Source organism: Pseudomicrostroma glucosiphilum, assembly GCF_003144135.1.
Source record: "Pseudomicrostroma glucosiphilum strain MCA 4718 unplaced genomic scaffold BCV69scaffold_1, whole genome shotgun sequence".
In the NCBI taxonomy this organism is placed as follows: Eukaryota; Fungi; Basidiomycota; class Exobasidiomycetes; order Microstromatales; family Microstromataceae; genus Microstroma; species Microstroma glucosiphilum.
Genome location: NW_020289913.1, coordinates 157627 through 174347, shown reverse-complemented (window position 1 = coordinate 174347; position 16721 = coordinate 157627). Strand labels below are relative to the sequence as shown.

Below are 16721 nucleotides of genomic sequence, written 5' to 3'. Positions count from 1 at the left end.
GCGACAAGGCAGTCAGTCCAACACCGACCTTGACAGTTACATACGACACGAAGCCTACCTTCTATCCCACTTGCTCCACCATTACGCCCACTCCTTTTCAGCATGGGCCTCTTCAAAAAGAAAGACAAGCAGTCACAACCCCAGTCGCAGTCGCATCCGCAGTCGCAGCAGCTGCCCCCGCAACAAGAGCACCAGCAAGCAGGGAGTCACTACCAGTCTCCCTCTCGGCACCCCCAGTCCGCTTCCGCAAGAGGCGCTGCCTCCCCCTCTTCTTCCCACCCGTCCAAGACGACTCTTTCCCTGCATGGTCTCCCACTCACAGTATATGGCCTCTCTGAGCTCACTCCTTCCTCCTCCCGTGCTTCCTCTCCGCCTCCCCCAGAGGTATGTCTCGTAGTGCACATGCATGGGCGTGGTGGGAGTGCAGAGAGCGAAGAGTGGATTTGCCAGGGATTGTGGAGAAGCGCAATGCAGGAAAGGGAGGACTATCTGGGTACTAGCAATGGATCTACTCAAGCAGCAGGCGGAGGATCAGCAGCGAGAAGAGGTAGAGAGGTATTGGTCGTTGGGTTTGATGCGAGGAATCATGGTCATCGCTTGACGGATGAGCTGGCCCAGAAGGGGTGGGGAGTGGGAAATGAACAGCATGCCATTGATCTTTACGGGATGATCCTAGGGGTGAGTAGCAACGACGAGGAACAAAGAAATCACCTGCCCTCTGACAACAATCTCACGTCTTCGCCTTTTTGCCCCTATCCCTCCTTTTCAGACGGCTGCCGACGTTTCCCACATCATCTCCTTCCTCCCCTCCTACCTATTCCCCCACGACGACCGCCTCATCACTGTCAACTGCGTCACCGGCAAGTCCCTTGGCGGTCACGCCGTCTGGCACGTCCTCAAGGATGATCCTCGGGTGACCATCGGCGTAAGCATGATCGGCATGCCTGATTACGAGCGTCTTTTAGAATTTCGTACAAAGCAAAGTTTCAAGACCAATGGACCACCCACGGTTCCTGCTAGTTTGAAGAAATTGGTCAGATTGAGAGACCCGCCTTATTGCGGGTATGATCGATGGGGAGAAGGGAACCCTTAGTGAGTTGAGAGCGCAGCGCAGCTGCCGTTGCGTGCTAGCTTTCCTACTGTCGCAGCAGAAGAAATCATACTGACCCGAAGTCACTTCCGATCCTCTCTCTCCCTCTCCTCTCCTTCTCTCTCACAGCTGGGGCAAAAAAGTCCTCGCCCTCTCCGGCGCACAAGACAAGCTGGTCCACCCCTCTTTTTCTCAACCTTTTCTCTCCCGCTTGGCAATCTCCCACCCTGAAGGTCGTACGGGGGAGCAAGTGGGATTAAAGGTGAGGTGGTTGGATGGAGTGAAACATGAGGTTACAGAGGAGATGGTTAGAGAGGCGGGACAGTGGATTGGAAAGTGGGGGTTGTTGGGATGAGAGGAGGGGAGGAGGGGAGGGAAGGAAGAGGAGAGGGGGGAAAGAATGGGAAGGACCCAGGAGGAGAGGGAGAGAGAGAAGTGTCTTCGGATCACAATACCCTAGTCTGACCACGATGTTAATGTAATTGAACTTCAATGCCAGTCAGAAGTAGCATAACGTCATACAGGAGGTCGAGGGGTGATCGTTGTCACCGATGATGTTCGAACCAGGCGAGACAGGAAAGGCAGGATGTATCTACACGTCTCTCACTCCACTTCATCTCGCTCGCAACTCTAGTCCACCCCCACCCTCTGCTCCCTCTCCACCATCCGCACCAGCTGCTCCTCCCCCTCCTCCTCCTCCTCCTCCAGCAGCAGCCTCACCAACAACCGCCACGAGCACCGAAATATCATCATGTTTCCCTCCCACATAGTGCAATCCTTCTTCCGTCGCCCTCTGTTGAAATGGGCTCACAATGGCCTTTGCATCTTGAGAAATGGCTTTTGCTCGTGAGGCTAGAGCTTCACTCAGGAGTTGAGGGGAGAAGTCTCGTGGAGGGTAGGGCGTGGAAGAGGAAGAGGGAGGAGCAGGGGAAGGGTTCTCGGAGTCGGGGAGGGAGATGCCGGAGTCGGTGCGGGAGTAGCCGCTAGTAGAGTGACCGTCTTCGTGTTCGTTGTAGCGTCCACGATGCTGGGGCTGATGCTGATGGTTATAGTACTCATCGTCATACTCGTCTCCTTGTCCTTGCACGTGGGACTCGGGAGAGGAAGGAGGTGGAGCAAAGCGCTGTACCTCTTCGATGATATCGTCATCGAAGAGATTGTCCACCAATCCATCCGAGGCGACGATGATAATATCGCCCTTTTGCACCTTGATCGTCCAGCGACCACAGTCCCTTCTTGGCTCATCCCAGGGATGCGCATCGTCGAAACCGACATAGACCGTAGAGCGATCTTCCTCGTCCTCCTCTTCTCCTTCCCCTGACTCCTTTTGCTGACCATCCATGCCACTTTTGGATGAGCCAGTGTTGACATCAAAGTCGTACTCCTCACCCGCCCTCATCTCCGCCTCGAACTCTTCTTCGCTTTTACCTTCGAAGAGAGCTCGACGCTTGAGACCCTCGCGCTCCTTTGCCTTTGCTTCAGTCTCGGCTTGCTGGCTCAGTCCTGCAGCACGTTGAGAAATGACCTCTAGACGACGAGTGTACTCCTGCACGAGGGCCTCGGCTTCGGGAGAATTATAGTCCTCGTCTTGACCCTCTGCATCGCGTGAGGAAGAAGGAGAAGCTGTAGTCCATCCGACTTTACTGGTGTCTTTCCCGCCGGCTTTGCTGAGACCTTCGACGAGGTCTTCAACGTCACGGGTGCCTCGACGCACCATCATTCCTAGCTGGACCGGGAAGTTGAAGGAGTGCTGTTGCTCCTGACTCCGGAAGAGGAGCTCCCCCTTTCGGACAATGAGCAACACACAGTCTCCGAGATTGGCAATTCGGAGCTCGTCCTTGCGGAGGAGAGCCAGAAGGGCAGTGGTAGAGCCGAGGATACCCTCTCGTCGAGCGACCCTGACGCAGCGCTCCCATGCTCGGTGCATCACCTCTACCGGGTCGAGATGCTCGTGTCGCTCAAGAGCTACACCTCGGCTCTCTCCCTCATCGTACAGTCCCTGACCACCAGAGGCAATAGCGCTATCACTCTTCTTTCTCCTCTTCCTGTCGCCTCTCCCATCTGGGCCAGACGAGTCATCCAAAACCCAATCGAACCTGCTCAATTCTACACTGCAAAAGTGCATCAGCAGTCGTGAGAACATGGCTGGATTAGCCCCCGGTCGAGTAGCCCATCCACCCACGCCATCAGCTATTCCGATGGAGTCTGGGCGAAGAAAGTACGAATCTTCGCCCACTTGGACGGAGCGCATCGTCGAGGGGTCGAGCTTCTTCCAAGGTTTCGACGATCGTTGAGTGGGGGCTTGAGCTTTGGGTGGAGGGGAAGGAGGCGTCTGAGGCCCGGCTAGGAAGTCTGCTGCTGCTGCTAGCATGCTGCGGGTACCCTTGAGAGGAGCGCTAGAAGACCCACTTGAGCTGCTGCCTGCTGAGCCTCGACCACCTCGAGGTGAAGGAGCGGCAGCGAGGGGATGCCTTTTGGGTATTCCGTAAGCTCCATGGTGGAATTCGAAGACAGGCAAAGCCGATGGTGTATCCGGAGAGTGGTGAGAGTAGGTCAGGCTCCTTCTAGCTTCCACTCCCGAGAAGGGGTCTACGGAGAGAAGAGAATGCGAAGTGGACGCGACGATGGGTGGGGAACTCGAGAGAGGAGTGGGGACCGCGTAGCTTGGAGGCGCAGTGGTGGGAGACACCTGGTTGCTGCTGGTGACATTATTGGCGACGCTTGAAGTGGCAGGGGGAGGCGCAAAGGTGGGCGAGTTGCGTCCCGAAGAGGCTTGATAGCTCGGAGAGGGCGGTCGAGCGGACTGCCGTCCGGAAGAAGAAGACCCGGAGGACGAACCGTCAGCACTTGAGCGACTGCTACTGGGCCCTTGTCCCCAGTCTTCGGTTGCGGCAGAGTGCCTTGTGGATTGACGTTCTGGGCTACCGCTAGCCGATAGCTTCTCTCCGTGGTGATACTGGGAAGCAGGCGCCAGTGTAGAGAGATGCAGGAGGGTATCGATAGAGGCAGCCAATGACGCTAGAACATCCGCATCTACTGCAGTAGACCTCGTTGCTTTGACTTCCTCGCCGTCTCTGGCAGTACTTTGTGTCCAGCTGATGCCTGCCTTGAGCATCTCCTCCCATCGAAAGGATGGCGCCTGTGTAAGGGACATGCTGCTCTGAGCGCCAGTGGGGCAGGACAGGGTCGTAGCAGAGGTTGAAGCTCTGGCCTGATCGTCTAACTCTACTCCGTCCGAGTCTAGCTCGGTCACAGTGCCTGTACTGGCATGGGCTGATGATCCGTGACTACTCCCCACACCTGGGCCGGGCCAGTAAGGAGAGTTGAGTAGAGAGGCGGCTGCTCGGAGCGATGCAATCGTCGAGAAGGGGGCGGTGGCAGTTGCTGGGCTCCAGCCGTTTGTGGGTCCCATGAGCATGTGGCTTGTGGAAGCAGAAGTACTCGACGATGAACCCGGGCTGCTGGAGGTGGTGGATGGTGACCAGAGGGTACGAAGCTGCCTCGGGGGCTGGCCTCGAGACGTCAGAGTGAGGGAAGCTGGCATGTTGCGAGGAACGTAATGGGAAGGAGCTGTTGCACTTGAGTCTATGGGAGCTTGTGCGAATGCATTACTCCGTATGGCAGAGGCAATGAGGGTGTCCTCTGCAGTCAAGGGTCCATAGACGACTGGTGTTGCTTCCGAAGAGGAGTGATTGAAGCCGGAAGCAGATGCAGATGAAGCAGCAGCAGCAGCCGCTGAAGTAGTGGAGGAGGTGCTCGAACTGGACGATGCCGCCGTTGTGGGTAGGTACAGTTGCGTAATCGTCCCTTCCGGTTCGACACGATTTGCTGCCTCGCCTCCTTGCCTGATCGCAAGCGTAGTGGTGGTAGTCGTAGACGTTGCTTCCTCCTCTATGCTGCCTCTTCTGCTTCCCCTATCCCTCCCAACACTGCTCGCTCCATCAGTACGAAACCCTCGGGCATGGCGCAAATTGTGACTCTCCTGAGTATGAGTTCGAGCAGCAGCACTTCGTGAGCGCACGAGGATGGAGGCTCTGGTGGAGTTTGAGGCGCGCGACCATAGCTGATGATGAGTGGGCAACTTTGTCATGGCGCGTGTGGAGCAATTACTCCAGGGGATTGATAACCGATGTGCTTGAGGATGCACACCAGAGCGAGGTCACAGTGACCCTGTGTTTGTGTGCGTGTGTGGTTGCAAAGAATGATGGAGGGAAGGGCTAGTCGTGGATCGTAGATCACTGCTTCGATGGTGCTGGGTGCTGTGGAGATACGCACGACGCTAGGCTACGTGCAGCCGGGAGGGTCCGGCGCACGCCTCGCCGGGAGCGTGGCTGCGTGCCGGCGGATCGATGGACCCGGGTGATGATCGGCGAGTGGTACCTGAGCAAGTGGCCCTGAGCGTGGAAGACGAGTAGTGTACGCTGAGTCCAAGGGTGGACAGACGATGCTGCTCGAGATACCGAAGACACATTGGGTTGATCTCCACGCCTGCCTTGTAGTCCCCCTTCTGGCTGCTGCTGCCTCTGTGCCCCACAATCATCGTCCCGCCAAGCTCCGACCCGCCTCGATCCTCTGCAACCGCCTTCACTTCCTCTCCGCTTCCCTTCCCGGTCCGCTCCACCCGCACCCACGCACGCGGACCAGAGACGCATACCGAAGTCTTCCAACTCAAATCGTTGCTTCCTTCCTTCCTTTGGAGACTTGCTCCTCCTTGTCCCCACTCTCCCCACCCACCATGTCACCAGACAAAGCAGCCCACATCCAGCCGCGACAAGTAGCAGTCGCAATCGCCTATCGCTTCACTGGAGAGGCCGGGTCCGAGGCAGGTGCAGGCTCCTCCAAGCAAGCGGTGGAAGTGTGTCTTGTCTCCTCGCGCAAGCATGCCAATCGGTGGGTCCTGCCAAAGGGAGGAGTGGAAGAGGGGGAAGATGTGGGAGAGGCGGCTAGGAGGGAGCTTTGGGAGGAGGGTGAGTCTAGCAGGCAGAGGGGCCGGGTGGGCAAAGGACCACTTCTAGGCACTGATAGGCTCATGCTGCTCCTTTCCCCAACTGTTCTTGCCGCTCAGCCGGTCTTAAATCACCCTCCTCGTCACCACCAGCACCTCTCCGGCACGAACCATCCCTCACAACCACTCCCGATCACAAGTCGCATCGCTCTTCTCCTTCCAACGTCTCTCCTAGCGATCCCACCTTTATACCACGGGCAGTCTATACTGCCATCGAGGTGCGGTTGGAGCAAGGGTATGAGGGGGAGGAGCAGTGGCCCGAAAGACACGAGAGGGAGCGGAAGTGGGTTGGGTTCGACGAAGCTTGTGAGCTTGTGAGGTGGAGGGGTGACGCACTTAGGTTGCTGAGGGGGAGTAGCATAGCTTGAAGGAGAGGAGGTGGGTCTGAGGGATGGAGACTGTGTGACTGCTGATGTACTCTAGTATTCCCTCCTTCACTCCATGTACAATATGCATTTCCCTACGAAGTGTTCTAGAGCCGCAAAGTGCTCGAGTCTGCGCACCTCTATAATCCCTGCGGTGGAAACTTCTCCCTCCAGAATGCAGCAATCTCCCCCCTATTCGCACACCACACCTTCCCCTCCTTGTGCAGCTTCTCCACCCTCTCCACCATATCCTTGACCGCTCCAAATCTCCCCGGTCTACCACTGATCCTACAATGCAGTCCAACGGTCATCATTGCCGACTTGCCCTCTTCCTCTGCTTCAGCCAGGAGCGTATCCAGTGTAGCCTGGAGGTAGGCACCAAAGTCTACTCCGGAGCTGAACCCGGGGGCAATAGCGAACTTCATGTCGTTGACCTCGAGAGTGTAAGGCACGATGAGCACAGGTTTGTCTTCTCCTTCCTTTGGATTCTCGACGGGAGGTGAGAGGTAGTAGGGAAGATCATCATCGTAGGCGTCCGAGTCGTAGTACTTCTCCAGCAAACCCTGTGACTTATAGTGCTCATACACCAGTCGACGAGTATGCATCGATACTCGTCCCGTGTACCATCCCAAGGGTGGTGTACTGGAAGGAGAAGCCTTCTGAATTGCTTCGTAGGCTTGACGGATGTGCTGTTGCTCCGTTGAGGGGGAAAGGGAAGCATAGTTGATCCACCGGTAGGCATGCGAGGCTACTTCGCACCCTGCACCCTCCATTGCCTCTACCACTGCCGGGTTGAGCTCAACCGCTTTCCCTACCGCCCAGCTCGTAAATGTAAGACCATGCTTTTTAAACAAACCCAAGATACGCCAAAAGCCTACTCGACTCCCATACGCATAAGTGCTCTCCCTACTCAATTCCCTCTCCTTCAAAGGTCCTCCTACAGAAGCTCCAAGACCATTTTCGGTAAGGAATCCCTCGGCAGCTTCATCTCCATTGAGAAGGGTATTCTCTGCTCCCTCTTCATAGTTGAGGACAAAGGAGATGGCGAGACGGGCGCCGTTGGGCCAAGTGAAGGAGGGAGGGGAAGAGCCGTACCCGATTAGGTCGCGGGAGGTGTGGGATGGTCCGGCGTTGAAGGGCTTCATGGCTGGCAGCAAGGGGTGAGAAAGGAAAGGAAAGGGCGTCGGCGATGTGAGACTCGAGGAGGTGCAATGAGTGACTTGTTTGTGTACTGGGTAGAGCAATGAGGCAATGACAAGATGATACCAAATGAAGTGAGGTGGGCAACGAAGGAGAAGTGGGAAGGAAGGCGGGGAAGAGGAAGAAGCTCGCAGCTGTGCTCCGCCTCGGAGAAAAGCACGGACCGACACGGTGCACGCCCCCCAGCGAGCCACCCCTCTTTGCCCTCTCCCTCCCTCTCCCCGTCTTCCTCTAGCCCTCAACACAGTCTCACATCTGGAGGCAACAAATTTTCTTCGAATGCTAAAGCTTCACTTGCTTTTTTTGATTGGTGTGCGACCGAGAACAACAAGACGTCGAGAAAGTGGATGAAAGTGGGAAGTCGCAGGATAGGGAGTTGCCTCCCAAAGCCCTGCCACGCCCACAAGAGAGAGATACACGACTTTGATGCTGAATCCTTTTCTTCCTGCCCTCCTATGCTCCATCGAAATTTGCTCAGTATTTTTGCTTTCGCCTCCCTATTACCGATTGCGTAGACTAACGAAACGAGACTGGGACGTGAACTGACTGCTGTAGAGTACAGCCTTATGCCTTGACGGCAGGAGCTCCGTTGCCCTTGGTGTGCTGCACGCCGTTGGAGTGGCCATTAGGTGCGCCATTGGCGTGTCCGTTGGCATGGCCATTAGCGTGTCCATTGACACCGTTGGCGTGGCCATTGACCTCCTTCCTGTTCCTGCCGATACCAGTCTGAGCGAGTGCCTCGGCCTTCTTCTGCGCCAGCATCGCCTCTGGGTCAGCTCCCAAGTCTCCAGCATCGGCGTATCCGTCAATTCCGGCTCCACCGTTGGTCTGAGGGTAACGCTGGTTGACGTAGTCCTTGTGGATCTTGAGCACCTTCGTGAACTCCTCGTTGGACACATCGTTGGCAAAGACGCACTTGCCCAGAGGCTTGGGCAGGACCAGACGCTGCAGTCCATCACGGGTCTTCTTGATGGCGTCCATTCCGCGCATCAGCATATCGTAGTCGAAGAGCTCGTGGTCAACGGTGAGTCCGACGCGGGTGACAGTATCAAAGAACTCGTCTCGCTCCTCGGCGCTGATGTAGCCACGGTCGTGGGCAATGGTCACGCAGAAGGCCATGTCGATCATGATGGCATGTCCGTGCCTGAGAGGTGGGAAGGGGGCCAGCTCCAAAGTAGGTGAGATGGCGTGACCAGAGGCAATGACTCGGTCCAGACCAATCTCGTGCAAGTTGGGCGACTCGAGGTCAAGCATGCACTTGATGGCTCTTCTGCAAATGACATCGGCTGCCTCCTTGAGCTCCTTGGCGTAAGCCTTGTCCGTCTCCTTTCGTCCGAAGCCAGAAGTGACAAGGTCGGGGCCGTACTTGACCAACAGGTCCCAAGTGGGCTTCTCAGCTACGTGTGAAATCTTGACAATCTCTGCGAAACCGTTTCGGATCTGACCCTCTGGCAGGGTTCGCAGGAAGTCAAAGTCGAGGAAAGTGTGCATGGGTGCATGGTAGGCTCCCAGACGGTTCTTGAGCTTGCCGTGGTTGATTCCGACCTTGATAGAGATGGCAGCATCGATGAGAGCAATGAGAGTGGTTCCGACTCGGATCCAGTTGGTGGACCTTCGGTACGAGGCGCAAGCGTAACCGCAAACGTCCGAGGCGAGACCTCCACCTACTACCAGGACGGGCTCCTACAAGAGCGGGCAAGGGAAAAGCAGAAGAGACGAGAGAAAAAGTATAGCGAAGCAAGGGACAGAAAAGCAGAGGGAAAAGGCCAGAGGGGAGAAAAAGGGCAGACAGAGGACTGGTCAGCGTCTGCTCAGCTCGCCCAAAGAGCGGCTGCCCCCTCGAGCTCTCCTCTCCCTTGCGCTCTATGCTCACCTTCCTGATCAGACCAAACTGGTCAAAGGCATCGACCATACCCTCGAATGTGTCCATGTTCTTGTTGAGCTCACCGCCCTTGAAGATGTGGAAAGTGACGGGGATCTTGTGAGCAGCAAAGTAGGTCTCAATTGCCTTGCCGTAGATGCTGTGCACCTGGTCATCCACGACTACAAGTACGCGTCCCCACTTTGTGTAGAAGGATGCGAGATCTTCCTTTTGCTGGTCAAAGACATTGTCCACGAAGCTGTAGGTGTAGCGAAGCTCTTCGGAGCCCTGGACAGAGTAGCCGGGCCCGACGGTGTTCTTGGAAGCGGGTACCTCGGTGACCTTTGCGGACATGTCCGAGGAAGTAGTGCAACAGTCTGCCATTGTGGAAGGTGAGTTGGTAGTGGTAGTGGTGGTGATGGTGGTGGTGAAGCTGGTGACGTTTGGTAATGAAAGTGAGTGTGGAGTGGTGACGAGAGTGCTTGGTGCTAGTGCTGGTGAAGTACTGGTATCAAGAGAGGGTGACGGCTGACAGTGACGACGGATACTTTTTGAATTCCACGGGGATGGAGGGTAAGAGTGTGAGTAGGAAGGAAGAGGAAACGTTCGAAGTGGTCCACTGTAGGGCACTAGGAGCTATTTGAGGGCACGGGGCAGGGCTCGTTCTTCGCAGGGTCCACTGTAGTCTTTCTGCACGTCTTGGGTAAGGTGCACCGGAAAATGGTGGAGGGGGGGGACAGCAGCCACGCCTTGGTCTTCAAGCAGGAATGACTAAGACGTGCGGGGGAGACAGCAATGGACAGCATCACCCAGCAGCAGCAGAAGCAGCATCGGACCGAGGTAGCCTAAGGCAGGCAAGGAAAGGGGGGCACAGCACCAGCACACAAGCAGGTGCGGCACACTGACGATGAGCCTGACAGCTTGGAGGAGGAGGAGGGTCGAGGAGGACGAGGAGAAGGGAGAGCCACCTACTCGGCCGCACGTACGTCTGTCCGCCCGCACACGCCCGCACGTCCGCACGCCATTGGGATCTTCCTGCCCGGCGGCGAAGAAGAAGAGGTGGAGATGAGTAAGACGGAATCCACCCACGGCCGCGCCCTGCAGCCAGTCGCGAAGCCCAGATCAAGCTCCGCCCGGCCCCATGTGGAGTGAGGAAGCGAGGAGGGGACCTGACTCAGGAAGAGATGGTGCATCAGGACAGAGGAACACCGAGGGGGAGCCCACTTCGCAAAGCTCGAGAAGAAGAAGCACGAGAAGAAGAACAAGAAGAAGCAGCCAGGAGACGCAGAAGCAGAGGAGAAAGACATTGCAAAGAAGCACGAAAGCTGCACTGCACCGCACTACACTCCTCTGGTCAGGGGTGTCACATCGGGGCTGAGATCCGCCTCAGAAGCTCGCAGTCAGACAGGCAGGGGAGGCAGGGCTGATTGGCTCACTCATCTGTGCAGAGCCCGTGCTTTACCTTCGCCGAAGTGACGCCTTTATGACGACGAAGCGAGGGCCCCGGCGAGCCCAGAAGATGCACCTTTACCGTCTATCCCGACCACCCTTGCCGCTGCCGTGCCAAGTAGATCACACCAGGCCAGCTGACCCTCTTTGCCTCGGCAAAAAGCATAGCATGGCATGGCATAGCACAGCGGCGGGTGACACACACTCACAGAGAGAGCGAGAGAGAGAGAGCCACAGACCACGCGTACACGGACCAAGCAAGACCCACCCCGCCAAGTAGCTCGCCTATTTCGGTCACTGTCACGCCTGTCCTATCCGCACGGCCCAGAAAGCTCACACACACATGCTCACGGTGCACATTGACTGGTGGCAGCAGAATGTCTGAATTGGGTCACGTCGCGACTGCCAGAAGGTGGAAGAGGAGCTTTCAGCTACCCAGCTCTGCTCTGCCTGGCCGGTTGTCTGTGCGGCCATGATCAGGGTCTGACTCACTGCTGTGCGAGCTGGCCGGGGGAAGGGGTGCAATTGTCCGTGCACCTCCACGCGAAGCGAAGTCGCGAGGGGCCCGGTTTCTTCTTGGCCCTGCCTCTGACAATCTGCATGCTTACCAAAGAACCTGAGACGCCCTCCGTCGTGCGGAGCGGAGCGGAACAAAGTGCCTGGCTGGCTTACATGAGCAATGTAGAAGCCCCAGTGGGCGGCTGACAGCTGAACCTCCTCTGCCTGCCGCACGCCCCGGCTTTTGACAGCTGCTACCAGAGCCAGCGAGCGAGCCAGCCAGGGTTGGTCGATCTCGCATGGGTGGTTCTCGCGTGGCCGTAGATCAGCCCGCCCACGGACTATTAGCGTAAGCATTCTTTGTGCCCTGAATCTGCTTGGCTCACCCACGTTGTCTTGCAAATTCGCCGAAGCGGAGAGGAGCGCAGCCAGAGACCGAAGACCGGCAATGGCGGTAGGGCCATTTGTGCACTCATCAAATCTTGTGACACACAATCAACGCACGCACGCACGCACGTCGTAGCTAAGGGAAAATTCATCAGCTGTCAGCCTCCTTTGTCAAATTCGGTTGAAAGCGGGTGGGCTTGAGGAAATTGACAAAGCAGACAGGTGGGGAGAAAGCGGTAGAGGGCCACGTGAAGTAGCATTTTAGCGAATTGGAATGCAATACTGACCTCATCTCAATGGGCTGGCGTCAAGCTAAGATTGAGGCGGCCTCTCACAGCTACACGCACATATGCACACACAGGCACAAGCCATCGAATCTGAAATTTGGTAGCAGTGAAATTGACAATGAGACAGAACGGAAGCTACCAACGAAACTATGCATGAAGGGTGGGCGAGTGGAATCAAATCCGAACGCCGGTTGGGTGATGGTGATGGTGGGCGAGGGGCTTTTGGTCAAATTAGAAGCGGAACAGGACCAAAAAAGGAAAGAGTGCGGTAGGTGAGGAGGTGGTCGAGGAGGAGGAGGATGTAGTGATAGAGACGGTGCAAAGCAGTAACGATGGCAACGGTAGCAGCGGCGAGAAACGAGAGAGACGAGAAGATGTTCCGAGCGTGTGTCGTTGAGCTAGAGATTGTGCCGATTGTCTATCTCCCATGTGTAAACAAAGGAGTGTGTATCTGTGTGAGGGGGGAGGGCCCCTTTAGAAGCGCCTCCTGAGCGTTAGCGCTTGCGCTACAGATGTCGCGGAGGGAGGGCTGTCTATTTGTTTTCGCTGCAAGCTGCCTTGTTGTCTTCTTCGCTCATCCTGCTGGTCTTGTCGATTCATCCATCTAGACGACGACCAGTTGAACTCGGGTGATGGTGACACCTGAGGTATCAAAGTTGGTCCACGTAGTAGAGTTGTACGCCGCACTGACAAAGCAGTCACTGTACCCACTTCCAGAGCACAGCATAAACATCTGCATGGTAGCCGTCGCTGTGCTGCTTCCCGAAGGGTTGGTCCAGTAGGGCGTGAGCTTACCACTGGTGCTCTTTGTCCACACAAAGGCCTCGGCGGCAAAGTAGCCCGTGTCGCTATTCGAGGTGCTGGGGTAGGATGTCGTACTGACAGGAGCCGTATCGGTCAAGAGCAGATACTCGAGCATGTTGGGTTGCACACCAGTGTCAGAAAGGTCTTGCACCTCGAAACCGACGTAGTTGAAAGAACCATAGTCGGACGTATCGTTCATCTGCAGACCTACCAGGCCCGAAATGGAAGAGCTGACCGTCGAGGCGATGACGTTGACGAACATGCCATCCTGAGAGGTAGAATCCAGCAAGAAGGCGTAGGCATCTTCATCTTGAGAAGCAGATAGCAGACCATAGACGCTCGAAGAGGTATAGTCCCTCACTTGAATCTGGCTGGGACCCGCCGAATCGGTGCTGACAGTACTGGTGGACGTCGTCTGGGTACTCGAGGTCGTGCTAGTGGTGGTAGCCTTGGTGCTCGTTGAGGTCTTTGTTGAGATGACAGTAGTCGTCTTGTACCTGTGAATGAGAAGCGAATCAGGGTCAGGAATGGGCGTCTAGCAATCGTGCGCGTGTTGCGCGGTGCTCTACTTACAAAGTGTTCACAACCTTTGGAGTGGTAGTAGAAGTCGACGTGGTAGTGGTCAGCGCCCCAATTGTGGACGTTACTGTGCGCCAGTAGGTAGTCGTTGCCGGCCGAGTGGTAGTGGTAGTGGTGGCAGTGATATATTGAAGGAACTGGGTGAAGGTATCTGTCTCCTGAGGTCCATCGACAGTGGCCGTGGTGGTAGTGGTGGTGCGGACAGTCGTAGACGCCGTGGTGTAACGCACTGTCGTGACAGTGTTGGTCATGGTCTGTGGAGGAGAAAGAGGGAGAAGATACGCGGACGCTTGTCAGCACTGGGCACGTCGATGATTCGTCGGCACCGTCTCATGACTCACTTGAGTGGTTGTAGAGCTTACGTCGGCCTGAGCCACATTCAGCGCCTTGCGCGACTCTGATGTACCGTCCTTGCAGATACACGACAGACTGTAGCTATTCGTGCTCGCCACCGTACATTTGCTGGTCGAAGGTCCGTTGTGACCTACACAGGCAGTATTGCAAGCACTCAAGTATGCCTGGCAGAAGGTCGCTGCCCTCTTGCCCAGCTGATGCAGCTCGACTTCCTCATCCTCGTCCTCGTCCAGGTCACGAGCCTTGGCCGTAGCAGTCGACTTCTTGGTGCTCGATGTCGTCTTCTTTGTGGACGTCGTCTTCTTCGAGCTGGAAGTCGTCTTTTTGGTGCTCGTGCTACTGGTCTTTGCTTTGCTCGAGGAGCTGATCACAGCGGCGCTGTTACCACCTTGGGCCACAACTTGCACAGTCGTCGAATACGCCGTAGTATAGATGGTGGTAGTCGAGGTGACCGCTCCTGCCGTTGCCCCATTGGTGACTACTACTGTAGAAGTGACCGTCGTCAGTCGTGTTGTCGTGCCAGTCGTGGGGGACAACGTCGAGCGTGAGATGATAGTCGAGGTGATGGTGGGCAGCGTGGTGCTTGTGGTCGTAGTGGTGGTTGTGCCAGGCAACGTTGTAGTCGTCGAAATTGTTTTGCAGATCGAGGACGTCGCTCTAATTGTGGATGTCTTCGTAACGGTCTGGACCGTAGTGGCCTGTGCAGTCGCTGCAATCTTCACTGCTCCACTGGGGGCCTGATTGAGTAAAACGTTCGCCGTGTAATCTGTCGTGCCGCACTTACACCGGACATTGAGGCCAAGTGCTGAAGATGTGCTGGATGCTTGACTGCACAGGTAGCTCTTACTGGTCAGATTCAACTTTTTACAGTAATTTGTGCAGTTGGTAGAGAATCGTGAACAGAAGTCGCTGACTTGGTCCCGCTTCACCATTGTCCTCATGGGTGGAGAGTCTCTGGCGAACTTCTCCTTGAGCGAACGCGCTACCGTGGAAGCTGAACGCCAGAGGGACTTCTTTCCATTTGTGTACTCTGCCCTCGCCTGAAGACCTTCCACTACTTCCAAAGCTGGCAGGCGACGCTTGCCAAGCTGTTTCACTGGTCTATGACTACCACCCGCTGCTCTGCTTGCCACATTGCTCCATGTTAGCTCTTTCGCTGTTGTCTCATTTGTGACAGCAAAGACAAAGAGCACAGCAAAGAGGATGCAGCAGCTGCTGCGAAGAATCAGAAGTCGCATCCGATGCTGCCTTCGCCAAAAGCTGCCCTAAGGAAGATGAGGGTATGAAATCGCAATCACAGTCTGGCCATACGTTGAAGAAGAGGAAAGCACCGTAGAGTAGTCGTTACGTATGCGTGAGACAAGAGGCCAGAGAAACCGTGACTAGGCGCCGCGAAGCAGAGGCTGAATCTAGCCTCGATGACGGCGTGAAGAGCAGCGACAGATACGAAGGCGATGAAGTAGTAGGATGATGATGACAATGTGGAAATGGTAAGAGTGACAGCGCAAGAGTGATTGGCGAAGGGGTATGAACAAATCAGCGCAGAGTCCTGCCGATGGGCGAGAATGGGTCAAAGAATAGAAGTAGCGGGGTGAAGATCCGAAACGGACATGAACGCAGTGCTGGGATACCACCACAATGTCTCTCCGGGTGCATGGTCAGCACGGAATCGGCGGAAGCTCTGCCTGTTCCCAATGTCGACTGTCTTCGGCCCAAGGCTAGGCGGGAGTCCGAGGGCGAGACTGGGTGGTAGCAATAGCCGGTCTTACGCCACAAGTTCCCGTTTGCCCATCGTTTGTCTCTGTCGCTCCGCCCAGCATCGTCGTCATTGCTGTCGAGTTTAGAGTACAAGGTTGGTGAGCCGTCGCAAATCTGATGCGACGCACCTCTCGTCCGCTACCTTGAACTACCAATTCCGACACCGATCGTGGACATGGCAAAGTCGGAGGTTTTGGCCATTCGGAGGCAGCAGAAGAGAGCAAGCGAGGCCAAGGAAGCGTGTCAGACCTTGGGAAAATGCAGGTGACATGCAGCCATCTGCCCGCGTAGAAGGTGCGTGGACCCATGGGCCAGCCGCGCGTGGCTTGACGCATGCAGACCTCGGACGAAAGATCACTCCCCCACCGGGGCGCTTGATCGCATAGCACGTCCCTCGGCGAAGCCATCGCTGGGAGAAAAAGGAGGTGTACTTGGCTCGATTCAAGGAGAACATCCGAACGCCTGTTTCGTCCGAGAGCAGCCCGAAATAAAGAATCTCCCTGCCATCTCGATGTGCAGAATACGCCGCGGCCCCTTCCTTTGGCGCAATGGTACCAGCCAAGCAGGCTTCCTTTGTTATGTCAACGTGTCCTTTGTGCCTTCCGACGACCCAGAGTGCCCCGGCCTGATGTCTGATCTTCTCTTTCTTCGCTCAGTGCACCGTTGATGATCGAGTAGCATGTCCCTGAGGCTCCGGCTGACGATGGGCGGCAAAGACGGGGTCTGAGCTGCGATTGCGGTCGACCCGTCAGATCTTGCATCGGAGTCTCAACGTTGCTTCGGTAGAAGCTCAATGCACCTCAGCCACGCAGCAGGACGCTTCTCTCCACCTCTGCGCCACTGCCCTCGGCGAGCTGGACTGTCACACCCAACCCCCCGCATTCATCTCCCACGTCGCCGCATCGCCTCTCCTGCGCCCTCGAGCTTCCAGCGGCGCTATGTCAGTCGTTGCCCTGCAGCGTCATCGCTCTACTGTACACACTATTACTCGGCGAACATACTATGGGCAGCCGAAGCGGACAGTAAGAAGAAGTGGCGGAGCCATAGAACTTTGCTTGACCTCCCCTGAGGGGAAGGGCAGCAC

General features: G+C 56.3%; 7 protein-coding genes across 7 annotated transcripts; 2 read left to right on the top strand and 5 right to left on the bottom strand.

Moving 5' to 3' along the window:
• Positions 1–31: 31 nt before the first annotated feature.
• Positions 32–1596, top strand: BCV69DRAFT_254078 (hypothetical protein). The gene is made up of 3 exons (XM_025490549.1): positions 32–678; positions 770–1092; positions 1220–1596. Exons 1-3 carry the CDS (start codon positions 103–105, stop codon positions 1443–1445), a joined length of 1125 nt encoding a protein of 374 aa, XP_025350693.1. The 5' UTR covers positions 32–102; the 3' UTR covers positions 1446–1596.
• Positions 1597–1703: 107 nt separating this feature from the next.
• Positions 1704–3341, bottom strand: BCV69DRAFT_244143 (protein serine/threonine phosphatase 2C; the record flags this gene model as incomplete). Its single annotated transcript, XM_025490095.1, has 4 exons — positions 1704–1953; positions 2185–2330; positions 2805–3047; positions 3177–3341. 4 exons carry the CDS (start codon positions 3339–3341, stop codon positions 1704–1706), a joined length of 804 nt encoding a protein of 267 aa, XP_025350692.1.
• Positions 3342–5825: 2484 nt separating this feature from the next.
• On the top strand, positions 5826–6463 carry BCV69DRAFT_295857 (NUDIX hydrolase; the record flags this gene model as incomplete). Its single annotated transcript, XM_025493945.1, has 2 exons — positions 5826–6057; positions 6156–6463. 2 exons carry the CDS (start codon positions 5826–5828, stop codon positions 6461–6463), a joined length of 540 nt encoding a protein of 179 aa, XP_025350691.1.
• A 35-nt stretch (positions 6464–6498) lies between these two features.
• BCV69DRAFT_279457 (glycoside hydrolase/deacetylase) lies at positions 6499–7765 on the bottom strand. The gene has a single exon (XM_025491261.1). It carries the CDS (start codon positions 7603–7605, stop codon positions 6601–6603), a length of 1005 nt encoding a protein of 334 aa, XP_025350690.1. The 5' UTR covers positions 7606–7765; the 3' UTR covers positions 6499–6600.
• Positions 7766–8117: 352 nt separating this feature from the next.
• Positions 8118–10027, bottom strand: BCV69DRAFT_1461 (Dehydroquinate synthase-like protein). Its single transcript, XM_025489326.1, has 2 exons — positions 9534–10027; positions 8118–9343 (listed from the first exon to the last, which is right to left on the bottom strand). The coding sequence occupies exons 1-2, from the start codon at positions 9903–9905 to the stop codon at positions 8225–8227; spliced, it is 1491 nt and encodes a 496-aa protein (XP_025350689.1). The 5' UTR covers positions 9906–10027; the 3' UTR covers positions 8118–8224.
• Positions 10028–11150: 1123 nt separating this feature from the next.
• On the bottom strand, positions 11151–12099 carry BCV69DRAFT_1400 (hypothetical protein). The gene has a single exon (XM_025489273.1). It carries the CDS (start codon positions 11823–11825, stop codon positions 11304–11306), a length of 522 nt encoding a protein of 173 aa, XP_025350688.1. The 5' UTR covers positions 11826–12099; the 3' UTR covers positions 11151–11303.
• A 483-nt stretch (positions 12100–12582) lies between these two features.
• On the bottom strand, positions 12583–15357 carry BCV69DRAFT_1386 (hypothetical protein). Its single transcript, XM_025489269.1, has 3 exons — positions 13867–15357; positions 13520–13779; positions 12583–13443 (listed from the first exon to the last, which is right to left on the bottom strand). Exons 1-3 carry the CDS (start codon positions 15115–15117, stop codon positions 12747–12749), a joined length of 2208 nt encoding a protein of 735 aa, XP_025350687.1. The 5' UTR covers positions 15118–15357; the 3' UTR covers positions 12583–12746.
• Positions 15358–16721: the final 1364 nt, after the last annotated feature.

Excerpts from the sequence above, each read along its gene's own strand:
- BCV69DRAFT_254078 (XM_025490549.1), top strand. The coding sequence starts at position 103 with ATGGGCCTCTTCAAAAAGAAAGACAAGCAGTCACAACCCCAGTCGCAG. Across the intron at positions 679-769 it reads TTTACGGGATGATCCTAGGG|ACGGCTGCCGACGTTTCCCA; the intron begins GTGAGTAGCAAC and ends CCTCCTTTTCAG. Across the intron at positions 1,093-1,219 it reads TGGGGAGAAGGGAACCCTTA|CTGGGGCAAAAAAGTCCTCG; the intron begins GTGAGTTGAGAG and ends TCTCTCTCACAG.
- BCV69DRAFT_279457 (XM_025491261.1), bottom strand. The coding sequence starts at position 7,605 with ATGAAGCCCTTCAACGCCGGACCATCCCACACCTCCCGCGACCTAATC.
- BCV69DRAFT_1461 (XM_025489326.1), bottom strand. The coding sequence starts at position 9,905 with ATGGCAGACTGTTGCACTACTTCCTCGGACATGTCCGCAAAGGTCACC. Across the intron at positions 9,344-9,533 it reads AGTTTGGTCTGATCAGGAAG|GAGCCCGTCCTGGTAGTAGG; the intron begins GTGAGCATAGAG and ends CCGCTCTTGTAG.
- BCV69DRAFT_1400 (XM_025489273.1), bottom strand. The coding sequence starts at position 11,825 with ATGCTTACGCTAATAGTCCGTGGGCGGGCTGATCTACGGCCACGCGAG.
- BCV69DRAFT_1386 (XM_025489269.1), bottom strand. The coding sequence starts at position 15,117 with ATGCGACTTCTGATTCTTCGCAGCAGCTGCTGCATCCTCTTTGCTGTG. Across the intron at positions 13,780-13,866 it reads TAAGCTCTACAACCACTCAA|ACCATGACCAACACTGTCAC; the intron begins GTGAGTCATGAG and ends TCTCCTCCACAG. Across the intron at positions 13,444-13,519 it reads CCAAAGGTTGTGAACACTTT|GTACAAGACGACTACTGTCA; the intron begins GTAAGTAGAGCA and ends TCTCATTCACAG.